This window comes from Ochotona curzoniae, unplaced genomic scaffold (genome assembly GCF_017591425.1).
Source record: "Ochotona curzoniae isolate NIBS_2020 unplaced genomic scaffold, NIBS_Ocur_1.0 patch422, whole genome shotgun sequence".
In the NCBI taxonomy this organism is placed as follows: domain Eukaryota; kingdom Metazoa; phylum Chordata; class Mammalia; order Lagomorpha; family Ochotonidae; genus Ochotona; species Ochotona curzoniae.
In genome coordinates this window covers 854,497-879,893 of record NW_024466998.1, presented here as the reverse complement: position 1 = coordinate 879,893, position 25,397 = coordinate 854,497, and the positions used below count along the sequence as shown (strand labels likewise).

The 25,397-nt window shown below is 43.5% G+C and overlaps 1 protein-coding gene across 1 annotated transcript in view; it reads right to left on the bottom strand.

Moving 5' to 3' along the window:
* Positions 1-25,397, bottom strand: part of LOC121167675 (sodium/hydrogen exchanger 9-like) — a 557,393-nt gene that overhangs the window by 296,825 nt on the left and 235,171 nt on the right. The window contains exons 7-8 of the mRNA XM_040997226.1: positions 11,659-11,797; positions 7,733-7,838 (exon numbers count right to left, since the gene is read on the bottom strand). Of these exons, the coding sequence (XP_040853160.1) occupies positions 7,733-7,838; positions 11,659-11,797 (245 nt within the window). The remainder of the gene's footprint in view (positions 1-7,732; positions 7,839-11,658; positions 11,798-25,397) is intronic.

The window sequence follows — 25,397 nt, the reverse complement described above, 5'->3', positions numbered from 1 at the left end:
GATACACAGGGCCTGCACTCCCCAGGCGTGAGCCTCTGTTCCTGATGCCAAGGTCACCAAGCCTTGTAACTTGTGACGGTAGAACCTGCTTGGGTAACAGGACTGAGCAGGTTTAACTGCTCAGGATGTGCGCATGCTCGTGTGCTGTTGCTTCTTCTCTTGGGGCTGTTGGTCAGCTCCTTAGTGAAGAGGCCAGCGTGACCCTTGCTTTTACCATTCTACATTGAAAACATCTTCAGAGACATTTGGGCAAAGAATCGGAAAGCTCAAACACATTACTCAGTAAGCAAGACTGCCTTTTCCTTCTATCTTCTTTTTTTGCAAGGCTAACAGTGAGTGTGTGCTCAGTGCAGCCCCGGAATGTGCATTACTAGGAAGTGGGACCTGGGACTGGAGATGCAGCTCAAACCCAGCAGGGATAAGGACACTACAAATAGCATCTTAACTGCTGTGCCAGATTCCTGTCCAGATCTGCTTATTTTCTTGGATGGAAATAATTTCACTCATGAGTTACATGGTCCGACTTTGCACATGAGAAAACGAGGCATGCTCATGGCCCCCTTCCTCTGCTTTTTGCCTCTCATGGATATAAATTAGGCCCCAGGAATCCAAAAACGGGAGCTGCTTTCATTATAGCACCGCCCGAAAGCAGGGAAATCATTAGACACGATGTCAATGTTGCCCATTAAAAATGTTACTCGTTGGGAGTTTAATGACAGTCCCTGAAAGTTTGCTTCTGGCAAAACCCTGACCCCCGAAGTCTCAGCTGGGAAACAGATCATAAAAAATGTATTTTCAAACAACCTGTCCAGCTGTGCTGTTTTGGTTATCTTTGTAAAAGGAAAAGCATCGTTGATGACAAGGCTCAATTTCATTAGAGCTTATGCTATAAAAATTACTGCTGAATTATTTTCAATATTCAATCTAATATAATGGCTCAGGGACCTAATAACTTTCAGAAACTAGGCCTCAGTACAGGAAAAACTCTTTCTGATCAGAAATCAGATGGTCACATGTTCCAGGGCATCTTATGCAGACAGCAGCTCAGGGTTGTGTATTCAATCCAGAGGCACATTTCCTTCTGTTAGAAAATAAAAGTCCTTTTACTTAAACAGTGAGGAAAATGAACAGGGCCTGAGTCCAATCCCACAGCAGGTCAGCCAAGCAGCCAGGAACCAGAAACCTTTCTCAGGGGCTGATTTTGTAAAGAGGACACAGTCAGAAGCATTCACTTGTTTCCATAACCTGTAAGGGACACCTAAGGTCCACTTCTTTGTACCTGCCCTCATCCCTTCCCAAAACAAAAAGAATCATCAGAATGTCTCATTTGCATTTGTACTTTCCCCCTATTTTCCCCAATACAAGTTTTCTCAAACTGTACTTGTTTATTTCCAATAGCAGAGAGTCAGACTTCTGGGTAATAGAAATACCAGCCTTCATTTGCATGTCTAAAAGCCACTTGTTTCCCTAAGACCAAGTTCTTCCACGTGACTATTGAACATCTGCAGGTGCGATTTCCAAGAGATGGAGAAGGCTGCAAATGTGGTCCTTGAAGTAAAAGATGATCCAAATAAATCAAATGATGATCATCAAATTAGTAGCAACTGCAAGTGAAAGCAGGCAGTGTGGTAATGAGCCCGCCCCCTCCCTCCTGAAGTGTTCATAATGAATCTGATAAGGAGCTGAATTGACAAGCATAATGAACGCTATGCAAACTGACTTTAAAAGCCTGATTCTTTTGGTTGGTCTATCAGAATGCACCTGGCATAAGATGGTCCCAAGCACCCTCTTCTAGAGGCTGTGCCTCTTGGAGCCTCTCTTTCCTTCTCCTGTCACCAACTTAAGCAGTTTCTTTACTGGAGTACTTTGTGGATTATTCCTTCCATGTAACATCTACATTACTTTGTTCAGAAGCAGTGAAAATGGACTCTGGCTTCCATATTCAGAAAGGAATTTACTGGAAGGAAGTGTGACAGAGCTCAGAATAGAGAACACAAGGCACCTCCCGAGGGTCTCAATACAATTTTCTCCTTTCTTCCTCCTAAAACTTCACATCCCAGGGAACGATGCTCTGTTGGACCTGGCTTCAGATCTCCTCATTTCCTTTGGCAACATAGGATGGGACACCAGGGTTCTTCACAGGAAGATGGGGAGGTTGATCTGCAAGAATCATCAAGGGGTCTGGTGCCATGGCTCAGTGGCTAAATCCTCGCCTCTCAAGCTCCGGGATCCCATAAGAGTACAGGTTTGTGTCCTGGCTGCTCCACTTCCCATTCAGCTCCCAGCTTGTAGTCTGGAAAAGCAGTAGAGGTCGGCTCAAAGCCTTGGGACTCTGTACCCATGTGGGAGACCTAGAGGAAACTTCTGGCTCTTGGCTTTGGATTGACCCAGCTGTGGCCATCAAGGCCACTTGGGGAGTGAACGGATCTTTCTCTCTGTATCTCCTTTTCTCTGAAAGTCTGCCTTCACCATAAAAATAACTAACAATTTTAAAAAAAGTATTCTTAAGCTGTAACTTCCACTAAAGGTGAGAAGGGAAGTTGGAAAGCCAAAGGCAACACCTGTGCCTCACCTTCCTTTGGATCTGACTCTTCTCTTCCTGCCTATGTGACTCTGTTGTTAACTTGAGAGTTGGTAGAAAGAGAGATGGCTGAAATGGAAGACACATCCTTTCCTTGAAACATGGATCTGCTCTGTAATATCCTGACCAGTGGACCAAAAGAAAGGGTGAAAAGATTTTTACTTTATTATTACTATTACAACCAGCTTATGAAATAGTCTGTTATTTAGATGACAGGAGCGTTTCGTTTTGTTGATCTGAAGCCATTGCTTCTAGGAACTGAAAGTGTCAAGTGCTTAGGTTCTCTGGCCACACTGCAGAAGCTGATAAGGCCTTCATGAGGCTGACAGTCTTTGATAACTTCTGTCCATCAACTCTAATGCTACACAACAGCTCCAGATCTGTGTCTCAGAAACACAGCATACGTTTTAAAAGCAGTAAAATCTATAATACATATATACAGACAAAAACAATTTAAACCTATAATCACAGAAGTTCCCACTCATTATAACATCCCTAAATATAAATTTAAAAATATCTTTAATAGGGCTGGCATGGTATCTCGGCTGATCTTCCACTTTCAAGAGCAGCATCCCACATCAGGATCAGTTCATTTCCTGACTGCTCCACTTCCCATCCAGCTCCCTGCGTGTGGCCTGAGAAAACAGCTGAGGACGGGCCAAAGCCTTGGGATCCTGTACCCATGTGGGAGACCCGAAAGAAGCTCCTGGTTCCTGGCTTCAGATTGGCTCAGCTCTGGCTGTTGCAGCCATTTGGAGAATGAACTAGAGGACAGAAGATCTTTCTTTCCGTCTCTCCTCTCTGTAAATTTGTCTTTCCAATGACAATACATAAATTTTAAAAAAACAAAAACAAAAAAGTCTTTAACAAGAAAAATTTTTCAAAAATCATAAAAATGTACTGTAAAATTTTACTGAGGGTCATAAAATAGGACTCAAGCAAATGGAGAGATATAACCCTGGGTGGGAAGAATAATGTTACAAAAATAACTCTTCAAATTAATCTAAAAATTGAATATATCCACAATTGTCATCCCCAAGTTATTTTCTGTTTGAAACCTGAGAAAGTTATTTTCAAGTCCATCTGGAGCACTAAATATGCGGATGTAACATAAGGGTTTTGCAAAAGTAGGGAAGGGGTAGGAGAGGTTGAACTACTAGACATCAAAATGAAGTATGAAGCTGAAATAATTAAAATAGTGAAATCAAAACGTCCATGAAACAATGCAAAAGGTCTACAAAATGTGGAGGAAACATGTAGACTATGAAAAAAATCTATGCAGGGATTGCAATTTTTATTTCACCCAAATAATCATGTGTCTTCATTCCATTCCAAGAACATACTGAAGTCCTTTGAACATATGCGCATATATGCATATGCACATGTAAACATTTTAAATTTATGGGGAAATGTTGGTGGGCATGAGGACAAGCCAGCTGGGAAGGAAATCAAAGCTCTATCCCATACTTCACATCAAAATGATTTGCACCAGGTTTCTGGTGCCAAACTAAAGCCATGCAACTATTAAAACAAAGTATATGTACCTGCTCTCTGAAATGATTAATAATATTTAGGGTGGTGGGAGTGAAGCAACAAATGCGCTTATATTGTTTTGGAGGAAATATATAAGGATACACATTTTCTACAGAACAATATCTCCATAATTTTAATTAGGATAGAAATTGTATTTTTAGGCAGTCACAGAAATAAAAATTCCTGTATCTAGTTATGAAGATATTCATTACGATAAAATTAAAAACTAGAAACAATCTTGATTTTGGTAGGTAAATTATGGCAAGTTCATACATTCACTACTGTAAGCTGTGGAGTGACAAAAATTACAAGTTACTTAAAAAGACAAAAAGTATAATGACCTAGATGTGCTTAACTATAATTAAAGTGTATGCATTTAATTGAGTGTGTGTGTGTGTGTGTGTGTGTGTGTGTGTGTGTGTGTGTGGACTGTGTTCTAGGTTAACAATGGTTATCAATAGGCAATATGACAGTCAGTGATGGTAACTGTATTTCCTTCTGTGAATCTGCATTTTAAAAGTTTTCCACAAAGACTATGCATCACACTGGGTGTAGGTCAAAATGAAAAACATATCTGAAAACAGGCTTTGTTTTGAAAACAGCAGAAATCCTTTTTTTCAAATGCAGTTTTATGTTATGGCATGGAACCACTGAGGTGACCCTAGGATGGCTCAGCTAGAGCGCTTCTGGGATGCGGGGCCTTGAGGGCCCACTGTGAAGGTCAGCTGAGAAACAGTACTTGTTAACACCATCTTTAGGACTCACATGATGTAAGTGAACCCACAGGCCCCAGACTGCTGGTTACGCCTATGACTCAGACTAGTTAACAACATGCTTCACTTTAGTTCACAACACTCATTGTGGTATATTCGTTTATTAACCATTTTTTGAAAGTTTTCCAGATTTTTGCTTTCCATCGTGCTAGTTTCTCTGTGGGCCAGCACTAAAAGGATTTTGTCATTACAGTGAAATGGCCTTAGAGAATTATCTGAATGACCTCAAATTTCATGGAAGTTGATATGAACAATGAGCACATGAAGAATGGCTCTCCCAGAAGTGAACATTATTATTAAATACATTACCTGTTTTACTGCCCAAATGCCCTTAGATGAGCTTGCAGAATCTAATACCAAAACAGAATTTGCTCACTTGTGTAAATGAGACTTCGTAATGCTGCATAGCCCCTATGCAACTCATCATGATTCCCTCTTAGCATTGGCTGCTGGAAAGCTCAGACCTCTATTGATTGCCAAACTACAGCAATGGACAGCTGTCTGATTGAGCAGAAAAACTATCCCAGAGCGCTTGAGTGTTTACTCTCAACTAAATGGTCCCATGATATGCATGGCTTATGTTACGAGCTGTCTCAAATTCAATTTGGAAAGAGGCAAGGATTAAATAATCAACACACAAATACATAAGTAAGTGAGACTAAGCAGGATTACTTTTTCTGCAATAGAAAATGCTCAGACCCATTTTTTGTTGTTGTTGTTGTTTAAGGGATATTAGTATTGCTTAGGCTTGGGTCAGCCTTGGGAATGGCCATGGACCTGTGTGTCTTCCTGCTGAAGAGGCTCAGACCTGCAATCACACTTCCCAAAAGCCAAGCTCCTTAGAGGTGGTGTGCATGATACCCAAGAAGAACATCAGACTGAGAAAAAGTGGTCAAAGTTCAGACAAACCAGCAATTTCTACAGTTTCCCAGAACTGTGACCTTTAAAATGGTTCTTAGAACAAGGTCTGGCTGAAATGGACCAAGAAATGAATGACAAATTGCACATGTGGAAGAAAAACAATTATTAGGCAATGATGTGTGTGCGTGTGTGAGTGTGTGTGTATTACAATGTTCAACCTAAGACCAAGAAGTATTAGGTGAGCTAAGATATTTCAATACTTTTCTGAAAGGTCAAATATTTATTCTTGTTATTAACGTTTCTTAGATCATTTCACAGGCTAAGTGCTGAAAAGGGCATAAAGTGTAGAACACAGTAGTCAAACCTGTGGATGATTGCAGCATCTGTGGCTTAGCTACGTTATTTCATTTAAGGTACATGTGTAGGGTAAAAGGCATCTTCTAAAGGACATGAAAGTACCAAACTACAATCTCTGTGTTGAGGTGATCTGGGTATAACAGAGCCCAGTAGGGCAGAATTTGGTGAAGTAGTCTTGATTGTTGTACCATAGCAACTGGCAGGGTGGCTTTCTGTACCAGTAACAGATACCCTTGAAGCCTATGGCAACAGTGTGGCAAGGCAACTCTGCAGTAAGTTAGTTGGGTTAACTGAATAGAGCAATAAAGTATCATTACTGAATGGATTGGCCATGGTATTTGCAGGGCAGCCAGAAACGAGCCTAGGAGACAATGAGCCAGGCAGGCTCCTTGGGGCTCCAACCGTCTTTGCCCCCTTGGAAATCTGCCTGATATCTCACAGATGGAACTTCACTAGGAGTGGAGCATACCGTGCCCAAGAGTCCAGGAGCTGGAGAGGACTTTGCTAGTTTTAAATCCCAGCTCTGCCATTCATTGCTAGCTGAAGAAACTGGGAACACTGTCCCACATTGAGTCTTTCCATAAATTAATTAGATCATCAATGAAAAGCAGCTAGCCAGCACCTGGCTCCTGGTATCCTCTTGATAGGTGTTATTATTTTGCTAGATGACTTTTTGAAGCATTGCCTATTGAAATGCAAATATCCAGAGAGGTCTTGTTTAGTCACCAGTGATTCTTCTAGCTGTCATTTTACGGTCTTAGCATGAGATGGGATATTGTGGAGCCTGAGGGATGCAGGAAAGAGATTTTGGAGAAGCTGGGAACTAACTCGGGGTCGCGGGGGGGAGTTGACATTCTTCTCGGGGGCCCAGGGTGTCTTGTAGTTGGAGAAGCACACAATCATTGTAATGATCCCAGAGGAAATCTCGGTTGCAAAATGCAATCCACGCAACTGCTGAACCCACATCACACCATGCATAGCCCTGAGGTCCTTGCGGATTGCTCCTGCCTCTGTAGACCATCCCACCTCAGAGGATTCTCCATGAGGAGTCCTCAAGGAGTTCATAACAAATGTGTACTCACGGGAAAAACGTGCATGGTTTTCAAAATTTGCGCCCAAGTACGCGTCTTCGAAATCTATGTTCCATGAACTTTGCTAAGTACCCTTCCATGTAAACCTTGAAACATTGGTGAGAAACATTGAACTGTGGACCCAGTATGAAATGCATGCAAAGATCTCAACCATGGATGTGTGGACCCCATGAAAGCTGCTTATACTGGAACCTACTGGGGGGAGCCCATAGCCACCAGTGCGGTATGTGGGTCCCTTCACACTCCTGCATCTGCCAGCGTGCATCTGCCAGGTCACCTCCATGGCGCCCTTGTGTAGCAAGGAAGGAGATGGGAGCATTCTAGAGTTAGTCCACTGAAGTGTATACATAAAATGAGTGAATTATGAATTTGTTTCCTCCCGGGGTACTCAGGAGAGGCTGATTCTGATAAAGCCATTCACACTCAGTGTTGTGGGGAGATGTTCGTCCACTTCCTGTTGGGTCAGGCAGGGGTAGACATCCAGACAGGCAGGTGTACTCATGCATCCCATTCCCGGCACAGCAGGAAGCACTCACCTGTTAGGCCGGCAGCCTCGGCGGATAAGAAAGCGCTCCAAGAAAGGAGGAAAAACAGGCCTGTCTCCAGCATGGGGAACTCACACAGCTTGGTAAATTTGGTCAAGTGATGAAGACATGTTAAGGGAAACAACAACTGCTTTCACAGCTAAATCACCTTCTTGACAGTGGGAAAATGATGTGGATTTGATAGTTTTCAGAGTAAAAGGCAGATTTTCAGAGCTGATTGGAAGGCTGTTACTCTCCCTGGGACTTATTCTAAAGGCCAGCATGCGATCCATGCTCTACTGGGAGTTGAAAACGCTTGCAAAAATTTCAAGCCTTCTTCACATAAAAATGAAACCTTACGAAGAATACAAGGGCACTTCAAAACAGTGATGGAAAAACAAAATTCAAAGAAACTTCTTTTGGTGCGAGACACCAAAAGATCCACCTGCCATTTTTTTTTTCACAGTATGCATTTTCTACACACTTTTGGAAGACCCCCATGTGGAAGATGGGCTAACTGCAGTGCACAGCCTCTCGAATCCAGCCTAGGTTCACAGGGGAATTATAGCAGCCAGAGGAAAACTAAAGCCCTGGAGTGAGGTTGGGTTGTGACGTTACAGGTGCGTCAGCACCAGACAGCGCTGTTCCCAGGGGAAATGCAGACCTGTGGGGCCTCAGCTGCGTGGTCTCTCTGGGGAGCAAATGGGATTATGAGGCACAATGAGGGTCACTGATAGGGAGTCTGTGCCTTCTTGGTACGAGCAGATGCGAGGAGCAGGCCTACTGCTTCTAAGTCCTATCAGATACCCATTGGCAGGCAATGGTTCGTTTTGGCAGGGATGACGCTTGTCAATTGTCCATAAATTGCAAATAGAACAAAGGGACAGTGATCCAGTTTGGACAGAGAAAAGGATTTGGGGAGCCCACTAGGGATATGAGTCTGAAAAGGCTACATTGAATTGTGTCCACTTTAGGCACAGAATGCTCTGACATATAATGAGAGGGGATTATGTTGCATTTTTGCACTTTTAGAACAAAAACTAAAGAAGATTCCACGTGGAAAGACTGGAGCAGTGGGGGGAAAGCAAAAGCGGGGAGCAGGCGAGCTGATCTTCTTGGTTCTGCTGCCACTGCCCATTTGAGCTTCTGCAAGTGTGATGACGTCGCTAAGGCTCATTCCTGCCTTATGTTTTGGCAACAAAAAATCAAACTTGTTTCTGCGTGTGATGTACAAACTGAGATTATAGAATGATACAAATATTTTATCAAGTTTTAGAAGAGCCCAACCAACTAAGAGCCAGGGTAACATCCTGGGAGGCTGGCCTCTGGACACAGACTCCTCCTAGGTTCAAATCTGCAGTCTCCACTTGCACACATCCCCTGACCACTGTTTTCCTACTTAAGCACGGGGCTCACACCACCACCTACCCCACAGCAATGCAGACCAGCGCATACATGTACTGCAACAGGTCCTCAAAGCAGTGCCAGGCAGGCCACAAGTGATGTATTTTTTTTTTCCCTGTGATTTAAATGAATATTTTTGAAGGGGAGCTGGGGTGAAATACCTTTTCTGGAAATATAATCTGTAAGATCTGGAAGCAACTCTTTGAGATGATCAAAGTGAAACTCTTTTCAATAAAAGTGAAACTTCCATTGCTTGGGGATACTTCGTTTCCAGTGTTTCCTTTTTTTTTGTGGCTGTATTTTCTTCAGCTGAATTCCCTCTCCTAATTTGTTTTAATAAGGGGCTTGGCCTGTTTGAGCAACAGAGTATCAACCATCTATACAGTATTCCTTTCATTCAACCTCCTTCAGAAAAACAAACACAAACAAACAAACAAAAAACCCAGTTCAGTTCTGGGCAGATCCCAAATCCAGAGCCAGGAACCTACAACTAGAAGAGATCTTTCTCATTGTGCATTAGCTGTGCACCTGCCCCCTACACAGTCTCTGTAGCCCTGTTAACAGGCTGGGAAGCACTACATGATCAATCATGGTCAATGTTACTGAGCCTGTGCTTCTTCGGTCTCCATACCCTTTCATTAAATTTATTCATTGATTCATTGATTCAATTGATTCATACCAGATCTAATTTAAATTCCTAGTAGATTTCCAATCCCCAGGGATTTCCCCCTTCCTCTTATCAACCTGTTTACCCCTCTGTTCATTCCTCGCCCTCCATTCAGGCTGACAGCAGTTCCATTCTAGCTTCCCCTTCTCAAACAGGAGCTACTCAGTCCTCGCCTTGCAATGTCCTGCTTATTTGATCTCAGCCAAGTTGTTTAACCTTAATTGTCTGAGCGTCTTCAGGTGTAAAATTGGGATAATAACAGTCTCTACCTTCCAGGCTTCTTGTAAAAACTGTTTGAGATAATGGATGTAAAATACTCATAGCAAGGACCGGCACATAGTAAAGCTCTCAATAAATGTTAGAAGACTTTATTAACGAGCCTCTTATTGCTGACTTATGATCCAGAGTGAGCTACTTAACCTCTTGAAGCCTCGATTACCTCGAGTGTAAAGTGAGGGCGATGATAACTTGTCTTACAGGTTGATTCCAATGAGGAGATGCATACAAAGACATGGTACATATTAGCAACTCACTAGCTGTCAGTGTCATTGTTGCTACTAGTCTATGCTGACTACCATGTGATTCGGCCACAATTCCACCTCATCATTAAGAAGTGTTGGGGAGAAGTGATCAAGAGCATGGCTGCTTCCTGTGACCCTGAGCGTTCATGCCCTGGCTGCATGACCTTGGGCAATAACTCATCCTTTCTAAGCACCAGTGTCCAGTGAGAATGTGATCTGTTGCTAGGGTCCGGCTGACAGTGACGGGAGGCAGTGCCTGACAAACAGGCAGCCAGGCTTGACTTGTCCAGAGCACAGGTCGGTCATTAACTTTGTTGTTGGAAACCACTACTGTTTTCTAACTTCATTTGTATCAGTGGAGGCAGCAATCTCTAAGGTTTTCAGAAAAAAAAATGAGGAGTTGAATTTGTTCTGATCCTCTTAAATCAACCCATCGTGAAGTGTTAGAGATTTTGCCTTCTAAACACAAGCCTCCTTGCTGAAGCCTCCCCCTGCAGATCATCATCAGTCTCCTGGTATCTTAAAAGCTGGATTGCTGGCATGTTGCTCTCTTAAAACCCTCAGCTTCCTATACTGGTAGGCACAGAGCAGTGTAGGTTCCTCTGCATAGTGCTGCAAGATACTCCAAAGCGGCCCATTTTGCACCTGTGGCTTCTCCCATGTCTCCCCAGCGGAGACTTCGATCATGACATTGGTCCCCGTCTCGGTGGCCCCCACTGAACACTCATGCTGGATGTTGGCCTTCTGGCCATGGTCCTCCACTGTCGCTTAATTCTTCCCCATCCAGCTGCTCAAAGGGAGCAGGTTATGAGCCATCTTGCCTTCGCTCCCTCAGTCTCTCTAGCAAATCCTTCGCAAAAAAGAGAACTAAGTGATGTAATTTCCTAGTCACATCAAGTTCTGTTGTTTTTTTTTTTCCTTTGCTTCAAGCTTCCTATGCATAAATTAGCTGTAGATGACTGATCAGAGTTATCCTAATCTCTGGCATGGTCTACACGGAGAGCTGGAGATTGACACAGTTCGAAAAAGAGACAGACCATACCCAGTTTAACTCTTCCACTTAATCTTGACCCTAAATCTTTGCTTCTTTCAGTTGACACCGGTTTGACTGATTCTAATGATCGTGGTCTAAAACTTTTTTGATGTGGCACTAAAAGACTGCTGACAGTCTGGGAGCTGGCACTTACACACTGTGCCTGCAGGAAAGATTTAGAGCCACAGTAGCCTCCGTGGCACTGTCTCAGACTGGACTTGAACTGTCTGGCCACTCACGGGTCTGGAGCTTGCTCCTCCTTGCACACTTCTGCTGAATGATCCCTGGCTTTCCAGCCACAGACAAAGGATATCAGAGCTGTGACAACAGCATACGCAGAGCCCATGGCAAACGAGCCAGCGAAGATCCCCAGGAAATTCCCCACACACTGGAAGAAAGCTGCAGCATCAAAGGTGTTGGGATTCTCCTTAGGGCTGTAGATGGAGATGGAGCTGAAAGAAGGAGAGAGTTCATATTAGTGAGGGGCAGGCCCCAGCAGCTGAAATGCCACACCCTCTTTTGGGAGCGGCTCCTTTTTCCTGTAACGTTGTGTGTTGGCTGGGAGAACTAAGACCCACCAGAAGAAAAGAAATGGAGGAGAATAAATTAGAAAACCCATTCCTTCCTTGTAGCCCCATCCCATAATATCTATCTATTGCTGCCAGTCAGCAAACGTTTTTATATTGGAGGGGTCATAAAGAATATTGTTTCCGAGCAAAGCAGGCATTAAAACATGGTAGGTGCAGAAGAAATCTGCTGAAAAGATAGATAACTGTGAATTATTTAGTGGCCATCTATCTTCAGTGCCGTTATATATTCACAAATGTCCCTGATAAAAAGTGTACTTTTACGGTCTGTGCACAAATGGGCGTTACAACTCACAGCACGCACTGAACACTCCACGTGATCTGGTCCTCCAGCAAAGAGCATTCCTGCTCCCCGGTGCAGCCCCTTCCCAAGTGGAGCCCTGATGGTGTGCAGAACACGGCAAGATGAACCCCCGGGGAGAGACAAAACCCTCATTTTCCCACTGAAACAAATGGCAACAGCTGCCCAAGGTCATTTTTTATACTCCAATTCTGGTGCCTGCCAAAGATTTATTTCCATAGAGAAAAATCAATCCACTAATAAGCAGTCTGTTCACTCAAATATTCCTGAGCATGTCATATTTGTTCTCTCTCTCTCTCTCTCTCTCTCTCTCTCTCTCTCTCTCTCTTTTTAATAACGATGGCCTCAAATCCCAGCCTAGTAATATGAAGGAAAAGGCATGTCCTATTTTAGAAAATATGAAGCTTGTATTGTAGCTTCGAAATGAACAGATGTGCTACAACAAGTAGCTTTAGGGAGATGAATGAAGTAATACTACAGTTTAGTTTTTCTGATTGTGTTTTTAGCATGAGTTCTTTAAAAACTAATCAGAACAAAATAAAATCAAATTTGGCCACTAGGTTCTGGAGAGGACTTTGTGGCCTGTACAGAGAGCAAGCAAAGACACAGCAGCTGGGATTAGACGTGATTCATCAGCGAGGTCAGGGTGCCTTCACGGACTTGCTGAACACGATTAGGGCGTGTTTGCTCTCTGACCTGACTTTCTGCATCCAGATAAAGTTCAGAGAGAGTCGCGGGGCAGGTTTCAATTCTCCTGAAGGAAGATACAGTGGGGTAAAGACAGTAGTTTTAAATGTTCTTAGCTTTTTTTCCCTCGCTGTCTTTAAACCTCCAAAGTAGGCCAATGCTTCAGCTTTGATCCTGTAATTGGATAAGGAAGATGAATGTGGATCTTGAACGGAGCCCTAAAATATATGCACGGAAAGCACTGCCTTTGAAGTGTTTTTCTTTTTGTAAAGTGTTGTGCTTTGCAGGGGGAAAAAAAAAAAAAAGAAGGAGAAAGCAGATCCATACTTGGGTCCTTTGTGCCTGTCAGTTCCGGGGAAAAGTGTCAAACCCCAAAGCCATTAGACACCCCTGAGCATAAGACAGCGAAACCCAGGTCCCCGTGATCCCCAACACTGACCAGCACATTTGCTCAGTTCAGCGGAGACACCATACTGATGAAAAATACTTCATTTGTATTCTGCCTCTCACACAAAGGGTTCTGCACATGAACTCAGCTCTATCAATAATGCTGTTCGTACCCTGAGACTGCCACCCACAGCACAGAGACTCTTTTTCCGGCATCCCTGCCTCCATTGCCCAGGAGGAGTTTTCTCTGTCTTGCTGCTTCTGGACCTTGGAGCATCACTGTAACATCATTTGGTCATGCAAGGTTTCGCTATTTGTGGCATGCTTTTTCTTTCAAACAACTCCCTTTTAAACACATGTGAGCACTTCCATTAAAACAAATCTATGTAAAGCCTGGTGCATTAGCCTTGCGGCTGAAGTGCTTGCCTTGCCTTGAACGCGCTGGGATCCCATATGAGTGCTGGTTCTAATCCGGGCAGCCCCACTTCCCATCCTGTTCCCTGCTTGTAGCCTGGGAAAGCAGTGGAGGATGGCCCAAGGCCTTGGGACCCTGAACCGAGGTGGAAGACTCAGAACAGGCTCCTGGCATGGATCGGCTCAGCTAAGGCACCTGCAGCCACTTGGGTAGTGAATCATTGAACGGAAGATCTTCCTCTCTGTCTCTGTTTGTATCAGACTTTCCAATAAAAATAAACAAATCTTTTAAAAAGATCTATGTAATACTTAGCATGATGTGCTAATTATATTTGTGATGGGCAACATGGCTTAACTTCTCTCAGGCTGTGCAGGCTGCCCCTGAATTTGCAGGCTCCAGAGCTTCCAGGGTGCATGTGCCCAGCATCTGCTCTGTGCTATTTGACGGATTAAGGACTCAGTGTTGGAGGCGAGCATGCAAGAGCATGGGAAAAGGAAGCAGAATTTGACTCAGCACACATTCTACAGAACACCTGATCTGTACAAGGCATATCCAAGCACAGAAGTCTTGTCACAGCACAGATTGGTATACAAGAAGAGTAAGAGGACTTTTGATCAAAGCAGTGGGTCAACAGGGCTGAGGAAGCAGTATTCCAGGCACTGGAAAGAGGATCCGGAAAAGTCAGCTGACAGGTGAGGCCTGCGTGCTCCAAGTGTGGCTGGAAAACTCTGATAAAAGAGAGCTTCAGTACTCAGTCCCTGGCCACACGTGTGACAGATGAGGATGGAGCTCCTCCTCAGCTCTGTCTGTCTCAGCCATCACAGCCCTCTGGGCAGCAACCCAGCAGGTGGAAAGTCTCTCTCCTTGTGTCTGTCCCTCCCTCATCAGCTTTCTGTCTGTGTCACTCCCCATTTCTAAGAAATTATTATTATTATTAAAGAAATAGCCTTGTGATTACTGCTGGAAGCCAGGGACCCTTTTCTTTAAAAAAAAAATACAGAGAAGGGGGAGAAGGGAGAGAGAGAGAGAAAGAAGTGCTGTTTTTCTGTTGCTTGCTTCATTCCTGCAGCTTGCTGTGGCAGCCCAGGCTGAACCAGGCAGAAGCCATGAGTCTGGACCTTCATTTGTGTCTCCCACCTGACAGGTAGGGCCCACAAACTTGGTCCATCTTCGACTGCTTTCCCAGGTCAGCAGCAGGGAGTTAGATTGGAAGTGAAGTAGCTGGAACACAAACTGGTGCCCATATGGAATGCTACACTACAACACTAGTTTCTTTTATCCTTTTCCCCCCTCTGCTCTCTTTATTACTAATTTGTTTTCTAAACTAAAGAATCTAAGGATCAGATACATCAAGCTCACACAGCTACTATGTAGACAATATGGAAGGAAACCATGAATGACAATGTCACATTGACTACAGGGTGTTGGGAACTTGGGGATTGCACTTAAATATTCATGGCTTGGGTCTGATCACAGATGGCTGCTTCCTGGACACAAGGAGAAGGGTACAGTATGCACATGGGTGATAGCACTCTCTCTCCAGTGCAACCAGCTACACTTAGACTCCACAGAATCTCCTGTTTGGTTTCCACTGTAAGCTTGTTGGACCTGGCCTGAGTCTTATTCTTCTTTATTCGCCCAGGGCACTGCATGATGCTGCAGCCTATGGCTGATATCAATAGGCGATGAATGGAGAAGGATGATGAGAAAGTAGGCAGGAAGCAATAGAGAAATGCAGGAAAAAAGGTGGCCTGCAGAAGTCAGTGGCCTCTGGAAATGAGTCATATCTGCTATGTTTCTAAAGGTTGTCACACTGTGTGTGCTCTCTGGATTTTCAGCATGGTCCTGGAGGAAACTCTTGAGCCCAAGTCTTGGCCATGATGGACAGTTCAACATTGGACACATAACTTCCCCATGTTCAGATTCAGTATCATCACCTGTAACATGGAGACAGTAGGCAAGGAGGGAAGAGCAACCCAGCAGCCTGAGCAGCGAGTGCCTAAGCATTACATACAGGTCGGCAGCTCAGCTTGACTCAAATTGACCTACATCCAGTGGGGGATGCTCCTTTGGCATCATTCTGATAGGGAGGCAGGCATTTTCTAGTCCAGCCCAGAGAAGTGCTAGCTCTCTGAACTTTTGGCAGTTCACAAAGTGTCTCCTGCAGGCTTAGCCTCTGATAAGAGGCATCTTTCTGCGTAAAAGCTCTTAGGAGAGGCAGGTGTGCAGGACAGGAAGTTCAAAAAAGCCAAGGGTTTGGGCAGAATATATGGAGAATTGCAGTCTTACCCCAAAGGAGGAACACTGATGGTGCTGCAATTTCAGCTATTCATACTTATCCACTGTTCCCAGGGAGGGGCTTGAATGACTAGCAGATGTGAATACTAGAATGGAGGACATGCGGAGACAACTGGACTGTCAGTTACTCTCTTTAGTGGTTTTTATTTGGGAACACTCTGAAGAGGCACTGTTGGCAGTCCAAGCTGGTGAAAGTGGATCTACAGCACTCATATTTCTGGAAATGAATATTTGAGTTTTGAATGGAACCAATGTCCTTGAAAATGACATGATCAGACATACATAGTGATATTTAAATATTAATCCCAAGAGAATCAATATGGCAGAATAGGGTAAAGACACATTTAAATGGAGAAACATTAGGCAATGTGAAGCAGAGGACACATTCCAGGAAATAGGAGAGCACAGAACAACAGCAGAGGGATGCCTGGAAATTGACACACCAGAAAGCAGCAGACACAACAGTGTGGCATTGCAGTGACTGATACCCCAGCTGCATTCAGCAAACGGTGATCTGAACTCCACCAGCAGCCAGAACTCCACCAGCAACCAGGTGGAAAGTGACATTTATCGGAAGCTCTGGAGGTGAACCCAAAGTTATGCCATCCTGCTGGTCCATTTGATTTGACCAGGAGCAGAGCGACAGATCCCAGACAGACAGAATGGGAACAGGGTGGATTTTACAATCCAGTCAGCCCCGAGAGCCAAATTGGGCACCATTTTGTTTAAGGAGGCAAGGGATATGGACAGTACTGTGCACACACCGAGCTGGGAATGAACTCATTTCTGGCTCAGCAAACTGCAACAACATGGCATCCTACAGATTCTACCCAAGATAGGTCTGGGTAGCCCTCAGACCTAACAGCCAGCAGATCAAGAACTCTAGTAGTAGCACATCAGGTGCCATTTTGTACAGTCTGGAAAACCTTTAAGACTACAAGGATAACAGTGAGCTGTGCATGGGCAGAACTCTGGGAGAACTCACTGAGCTCATTACCTAGCATTCATCCTACAGGAAAATAATACCGACTGTGGCATCATATGGGTCAAAATAGATCCCTGTGGCCCTCAGACCTAACACCAACAGGTACCCGCAGGATTACCACCACCAACAAGCTAGTTTTACAGGACACCTGGTGTCTCCCTAACCTGAGACCTGATCCAACCAGAAGTGGGAAAAAGGTTGTACAGACAACTATGCAGTCTCAGCATGGTGTCACAGGAGTTGCAGAGTGGTGAGGCAGTTTCTGGGGTCCAGAGAGGGAGCCAGCCATGGTAGAAATCTAACATAAGAATCCAGATCTGGAACTTGCTGGAAGGGAGTAACACAAGTGACTGCAAACAAAGAGCTATGTACCAACTGCAATAAGTAAAATCAAACTGTAGACCTGTGGGTGACACAGCTTACAAACCTGCCCCAAGGAGAAGAATCTGATAACCAGAAGTACAATGACCAAGAACGAAAGAGGAGACAGAGACAGAGGCTCAATGAATATTACTTTAGACTCCCCTGCAAAGGAACAAAACCCTTTGCCAACCTTAGAGTTAACTGAGGAAGACATTGAGAAAATGAGGATACAGAATTCAAAACATTTGTTATAAAACTTCTTATCAACAATGAGAAGCACGTAAAGCAGGCGTTCAAGGAATTTAAGGAATATGTCACACAGGAAATGAATCAAATGAAAGCTGATATATCAGAAAAGAAGAATACAACGAAACAAATTAAAAGTATTTTGGAGAGTCTCCAAAATAGAATGAAGGAGGCAGAAGAAAGAATCTCAAAATTAAAAGATATTTCCTGTCACCAGGGGAAAACAAACACAAAGGTGGAAGCAGAGCTGGATCAGGCTAAAAAAGCATTCAAGAATTGAAAGATATTATTAAAAGGCCAAATATAAAAGTGATGGGAGTCCCAGAAGATGCAGAAAGAGAAGCTGGGCTTACAAATGTATTTAATGAAACAATAAGGGAAAATTTCCCTAATCTAGAGGAAGAATTGGGAAACAACATCCAGGAGGGGCACAGAACTCCCAACAGGGTTGACCAAATCCAATATTCACCATGACACGTGATAATCAAGCTTTCTTCAATTGAACATAAGGAAAAGATCCTTAAATGTGCACATGAAAAAAATCAACTGACATACAAAGGAATGCCAATTAAACTCACAGGAAACTCTACAAGACAGAAGAGAAGGGAGTGACATATTCCTGATTCTAAAGGCAAATGTTGGCCCAGGGTAACATACCCAGCAAAACTTTCTTTTGTCTTTGAAAATGAAATAAATTCTTCCACAGTAAAGAAAAGTCAAAAAAATTTGCCTCTTCCAAACCTGCCCTACAAAGGATATTTAAAGATGTTTTCTTGACAGAGAAAAGGAATAGTACCCACCAAAACCAAAGGCAAATGTGAAGAACATCCCAGTAAAATAACAACAGAAGACTAAATCAGTGAACAACCCATTGCTAAAATGACAGGACCAAATTACCACCCGTTCATATCAATCCTGAATGTAAATGGCTTAAATTCATCAATCAAAGGTCATGGATTAGTAGACTGGATTAAAAAATAAAACCCATCTGTTGCTTACAGAAGACACATCTCACCAAAAAAGATCAGCAGAAACTTTATCTCATGGATTTTTATTTTTTTTTGTTAGTTTCATCTCTTCAAAACACTTTCTTCTGATTAAATTCTTCAATGACTCATAGATCATACAGTAGCATCATTTTCTTCAAGAAGGTTCTTGATTTTCATTTCTTCAGCGACACATTAGTCATTCAGTAGCATGTTATTTAACTTCATGGTGTTGTTAATTTCTATTTTTCTTCCTATTGTTGATTTTGTTTTGTGGCTTTTCATTTAAGGGGATAGACAGCAACTGTGTCACACAGACTATCATATCCAGTTGTGAGGATACAATGCAGTATGCATCTCTACTTCCTCATCAAAAATGGACTCCCAATGAAACTGTTTACTATATCTTGAGAATAGGATGCTGGACTGCCATTGTCTGTGCCCGCAATGATGGACATATGATGGTGAATGAAGAGCTAGGCTATAGTGATGATATATGTAATTGGGGAGGGGGTAAGGTAAATGCCAGGGCCTGCGGAAGTGTATCAAAAATGCTAATAATAAAAAGAAATAAAATTTTAAAAATAAGTATTAATCTCACAAATTGGGAACAAGGCCAGGATATTGATTCATTCAGTTCTGGAGATTATTCAGAAAGAAAAAAAAAATACTCATTTGATGATACTGCATTGTATCCATGCTCAGAAATAAATGGGTGCTACAGCTTAAAAAAAATTGGCAAGGAATGAATGAAACATCCTACATTTCTTTGAGGATAGCAACCTGAATAAAGAGCATTTTTACTGGGGTACAGCGCCATTTAAGATTCAGACACAATCAAAGACATTTTTGTCTATATATACTCAGAAGGAATGGGTCTTCAAGCTTACCTAGCAGTAAGAAGGTAGAATCTACGCTTGTGGTCTGTAAAGCTTGGCTCTGACTTACTGGATGTGAGACCTTTGCAAAGCTGTTCATCTCTCCCTCAGTGCAAGTACATTGAGGGTCATTACAGGACCTCAAGTAGCACTGTTGTGAGATCAGATGAATCAATGTTTATAAAGCACCTGGCATGAAGTAGACAAGCATTTCTTAAGTAAATCATTCTTCCCTTAAATAGCCCCTTGTTTCTCTTCTCTCCTCCTCCCTCTCTCTCTCTTTCCCTGTCTGTCTCTGTCTGCTTCTCCCTTTTTCTCTTTCCCTCAGCCTGCCTTTGTTCCAAAAGAAACAACCCAAACTAGATGTCCAATGAGCACCTCAAGTGAACTGGACTAAGACCAGGGCTTCCCCATGTGTCTCACGCTCTGATTGACTGGTCTGGGGTGTTTAAGTGATTAGAATGATTTGGAACGTAACTTGTGTTGTACAGAACGGTGTGTGGTATGCAGCAGGTGCTCAATAAATCCTCGTGATGAACGAGGAAAAGGAAAGGAGAAGAAAACGAGGAAGAGAAAGAGCTTCTTTGAGCAATATGATGATGAGCATGAGCATGAAGCAGGCACAAAAAGCGCTAGAGAAATGATACCTCCGTCATAGCTGCCAAAACCCAAGCCAACTGGGACCCTGGCCGCATTTCCATTCTGGACCCTGCTGAGTTATCATTGTCATCTTTCTCAAGGTCTCGCCTCTGCTAGCACCATCCACTGTTATTATTCTGAACTGCTGCCACTACCATAAGTCAGCATTCAAATGCTCACAGAAACTCTACAGCGACCTCATGCTTGTGAGCACGGCGCCTACACGTGACTCTGGTCCTCCCAGGGGCCCCGCCCACTCCTCAGCCCACTTGCTTTCCCACGTGCTTCATCACGACAACTTGCCTCGCTATCCTGCACGCTGATCTCAGTTCCTTTGTTAATACGAAATCAACGTCACATGAAAATATGAAGTGCGCATATTGCATCCCTTTTGGGATTTTTACAAACTTAAAGAAAAAAGGAAGAAAAATGATTAGCAAAGCCAAGGAACTTCCATTTTCTCTGCCAAATCTTTAATCCCCAACAGAAAAAAAAATCTAATTATTGGCACTAGTTCACTGAAGAGTTCTTGATTAGTTGGGACATAAATATGAAGTTGTGGGTTATTTTTTTCCGCCTCCAATCATGCCTTCCAGCTGTGCAGTATTGAATCCCCTTCGTGCTGGATAAGTAGTCCCATTAATAATGTCTTGGTCAAATTCCACTATTCAGTTCTTTTTAGTGATTAAAACTTTGGATGGTCCAGCTTTAAACCCAAATCTTCAAAGCAAGGCTCCATTCTCTCTCTCTCTCTGAAGAATCCTCCCCAAGCCCCAGGTCCCTCCTCCTCCCGCCTGGGCTGCAGTGCCCCCTGGTGTTGGAGCAGGGATGGTGAGCTCAGCTCTGTTTGAGGGGTGAGCCCTGAGTCCCTGGCCTCAGTCCGCTCACCTCTTCTCTGGTTACCATCTGCTGACATGCTAACACCTTCATTTCACTGAGAACTCACTCACAAGTCCCACTCAGTCGTCCATCTGCTCTGCAGCAGCAAACATTCTCAGCCAGTTTCTATGGGTTAGATCAGTGAGAGCCACGCCTACAATGACCTCCAATCTCCTTATTATGGGGTTCCCTCGAGACCCATCCACAGCCCACAGAGCACTAACTTTGGAGAGCTCGCTCTGTTTATGCTCCGGGCCAGAGGAAGAAAGAGTCCGTACATTCATGTGCAACCCACAAGAGCATCACAAGGAGCTTTAAGAACGTCTTTCCCTTGATGCTTTGCAAGGCCCTGGTTCGGGCGAATGAGCAGGCAGTCTCTCTTGTTACAGGCAGTCCAAGTCTTTCTTCGTGATATGAGCTGAGTCGCTTCCTCTTAGCCCGCGTGGGACAAGGAAGTGCCTCTGCGGGGAGGGGTAACAGCTTGACCAGGCGCCTCTGCAAGGAGACCTGCCTGTTCCTTCCACAGAGCTCTCAGATCCTGATCAGAGGCGGGAAGTGGAGGAAATGAGGCTACTGGTTGGTGCCAGGTAAGCCAGTTGGGAGGTGCTTGGGTTTCGTCCTCACGACAGTGTGGGGACCGGAGTGCATAAGGAGGTTCCTGCTGCTCTTTCTGGTATAGAACCATCGAGCAGCTATGTTTATTTTCAGCCCTCATTCCTGGTGAGGATCTAGGAAACAAGAAAAAAGGCCTACGGCGTGACCTAGCTTGTGGCGTTTAGCCCTGGTGCATCTAGCTTTTTTTTTTGCTCTCCCCTCTAGAGCCGCATTTAAGGAGCACATTTTAAGGAGCACCACAACATGGAGGGGCAGTGAAAATCAGTAAAGGCTGCCTTTTGTTATTAGGGTATCACAAGGAGAAGGAAAAGTAATTACAGTGCTACTTTAACTCCAAAATGCTAAAGAAAGTAGATTCCTATCTATTATTTATCTTTTAATAACTGCACCAACCTGCCCTTTTTCTGAGAAGTTGCTTAATTGTGCAGAAGGAATTGATTTTTATGGGGCCATGAATTGTGTATATACACTGGAATTCATTCCAGCATCTGCCTGCCCGTTACTCTGGCTTGTGTTTTGCCAAAGGCTGATGAAGTTCCATCAAGAGAACCTGCGGTAAAACATAATGACTCCAGCAACTGGGAGCAACCCCGGGCACCCTGGGAGGTTAGAAGAGTTCATGTCTTCATCATAAGAGGGCCTGGTCGGAAGGTTGTGGAGCTTGAGTTAGGCCTACAGAGTCTCACTTTCCCAGCAGCCAATGACTCTGCAGAGTTGAGAGCAGTGTTTAGGGAGATGCATTGATTAACTCCTTCTACTTCTGGGGAACTGACGAATGACTCCCTTCACAAGATCCACATGTTCAGCAGCGAGAGATTTTCCAAATCCTTGACAAATATTTTTCCATCTTGACATCTGACAGAAAAGGAAATAATTCTGTGGGATAAACATGCTGGTGCATTGTGACTGTCCCAAACATGGTACAATCTCTGGCTGGGGTAGTTCATTCCATCAGTAAATATTTACAAAGCACCTACTAGAAGACGTTGTTGGAGGCACTTTCGATAGAAGAGGAAACAGTACGTAGCTCCTGACTTCATGCTTCTGGCATCTTAGTGGAGAAGACAACATAAGAGACAGCTATGCACAGAAATATGTGATTTGGAGAGCTTGCCTGCCCTGAAGCAAAGTTTCCCCATGATGATTGAGGCCTGGAGGAATTGGGCCAAGCAAGAAAGGTGGGAGGCAGGTCAGGGGCCAGGTTCCCCACCTGGGTTGTGCAGCTTTCAGGCGATTGTCATGCTTTTCTTCCTGAGGCGAAAAGGCAGCCAATTGGGAATTTGGAAATTTGGAGTAGGCAAGAGAGGTGCATGGAGAACTCCAGGTGATGCTATGCTAGCAACAGTAGAGGAAGCTGGACGGTGGAAACTGCCACTCTATATCCTCTTCAATGACGGAGGCAGCCAGGCCACTGTCAATCTACCATCTTCACAAGACCTGAAGAGCTGCAGTAGCTATTAGAGAGAGGGTAGGGTGCTAAGGAGAACGAGTTTGGGAAGTACACGAGTTTAAAGCCTAGATGCATCTAACTGAATCCATTTCACTAAGCAGTTGAAAGGTGGTCACGCACAAGTTTTGGTCTCACTCTTCCTACTTCAAGAAGGCAAGCTCTTAATGAAAACATCTCGTGGAGACAGCTTGTAGCCTTAAATTCTATCTTTAGATTTCCTGAATTTTGTATGTGATGAGAAATATGATGGGCACTATAAATGAGTGCCGTATTCTCTTTCTCTGGGGATGTCTTAACAAAGCTTGACTGAGCAGGGTGCTATACAAGAAATCCATGCACTGGGCAATTGAATAGTGAATTCTCCAAGAACCTCTCATCCTAAGGGCCACTAACTTGCTGTTTCCAAGTTCCTGCAGGTCAGCTAGAAAAGAGAAGTAGGGCATTTGATTTTCTTGTGCTCACCCAAACCTTGACGTTGGAAACGGCTGGGCCTGCAGGTAGTAAGGAAAGCTATTTTCAGCAAAGGACACAAGGAAGGTGCTGATTATTTAAGCTGGGTTGATAATGACATCAAGAACAGTTACAAATCTCAGTCCAGAATAAAACCTTTGACAGGTTGCTAAGTGGCTTTGGCCCATTAAGTTCCAACTGTAAGGTGACAAAGAGAGCTCTGAGTTTAAAATTGGTTAAAAGGAAATAAGAGTTAAAGGAGGTTTGTTATGAATTATATGTGCATTTTCTTTGAAAGGAGGTCTTAAATTACTTTGAATTTAGCCTGAAAAGCCTTGTCAGAATTGAATTGGTCTGTGGGCTTTGAGACATTTTCTCTTATTACCTAATATTGAGAGGAAAGTGAATTTGAGATAGTCCTACAGATAAAAGTAACTTGCAAATACTCTCCCTATTTCTTCTTCTCTACCGAAACAGGAATAAGAATATGAATCCTATTGCAATAAATCTATTCACTTAAGGAAGAGAAAGGAGAAGACTCATGTTCTAATGGCAATTTCCACCCTTTCTTCATCTTTCCAGTTCCCTTGGTCCTCATTAATGCAACCTTAACACCAAAACGAGCTGTGATACGTGAAACGTTTAGTCATAACGGATATAAAAAGATACAGAAAACTAGGTTAATAACCACTAAAGATGGAAATTTAGGGAAATTGAAATATAATCATAAATAGGTACAAGCAAGACCAAATATCAATCTTCAAGGTCTAAAATAGAGAAAGGTTTGGGTTCTCTGATGCTTGCTGAGCTCTCTAAGTCGTTGTTACTCTCTGATTGCATTCCTGTGTGCCAGGCACCACATGCAGCATTGTGGTGAGCATGGTCTCACGTAACCCTCACGGCGACCTCCTGACCTTTCACTGTTTCCATCTTTCAAATGAGGAAACTATGCCTTCGAGAGAGTAAGGAACTGTACATAGTTGACCTCATTTAAACCTCCCAAGAGATTCAAGGAGGTCTAGTTGTTTGCCCAGGATAACTTGCCAGGAAATGGAGCATCAGGTAGTCCACTGAGGTCTCACAGACTAAAGGATGGACCCATCACCTGTGGGTTCCCAGAGGAGCAGTTAACACAGCAGTGCTTTCCCTCAATGGGACGGAGGCAAAAAATACTCTTGGATGTTAAAGGTTTTAAGACTTGAAGTCCTAATTTGCGAGGAAAAAAAAAATGTGTTGGTCAAAGTATCCATTTCTACATGAGGGATTTTGCTGACAATGTTGTGCTACTTTTCAGGCCAGGGTATCTCAATGGATACCTCTACTCCCTCTAAAAAGGATCTGGACATGAAACTGTATTCCATATCTGTTGGTGTTCACATCAACTGAGGTCTGTGTGTCCTAGGTGCTTGCCCATCTGGTCCCCTGAATGATGACTGCTGTCTCTCTGTGTCTGTCTTCATTGTGATTGATAATTGTGTCTCCACAGAATGGGGATTACCTGTTGGATATGCATGCAGTACTTAGAGTATTACCTGGAACACAGACAGCACCCCATGAATGTTGGCTGTCATAACTTTTTACCGCTGCTTATTTTAACACTATTGTTGGAATCATTGCTAAGTCTTTCATCATTTACTGAAAGAAAACAATACCAACTACACTCAATTTCTAAGGGTATGCGGGCACTTAGGAATCCCAACTCATTTTTCAGAACATTATAAATATCTTTTTTGAGTAGAATGAGCAATACAGAGTTGCATCTAATATTGAATTCATCTGTTTTGTTAATAAGGCCTGTGGAGCAGAAGCCCGCTGGGATAGTATCAAACAAGGGCATGTAGGTAAACTGTTTCAAATGACTAAGCACAAGGATCCAGCTATACTGA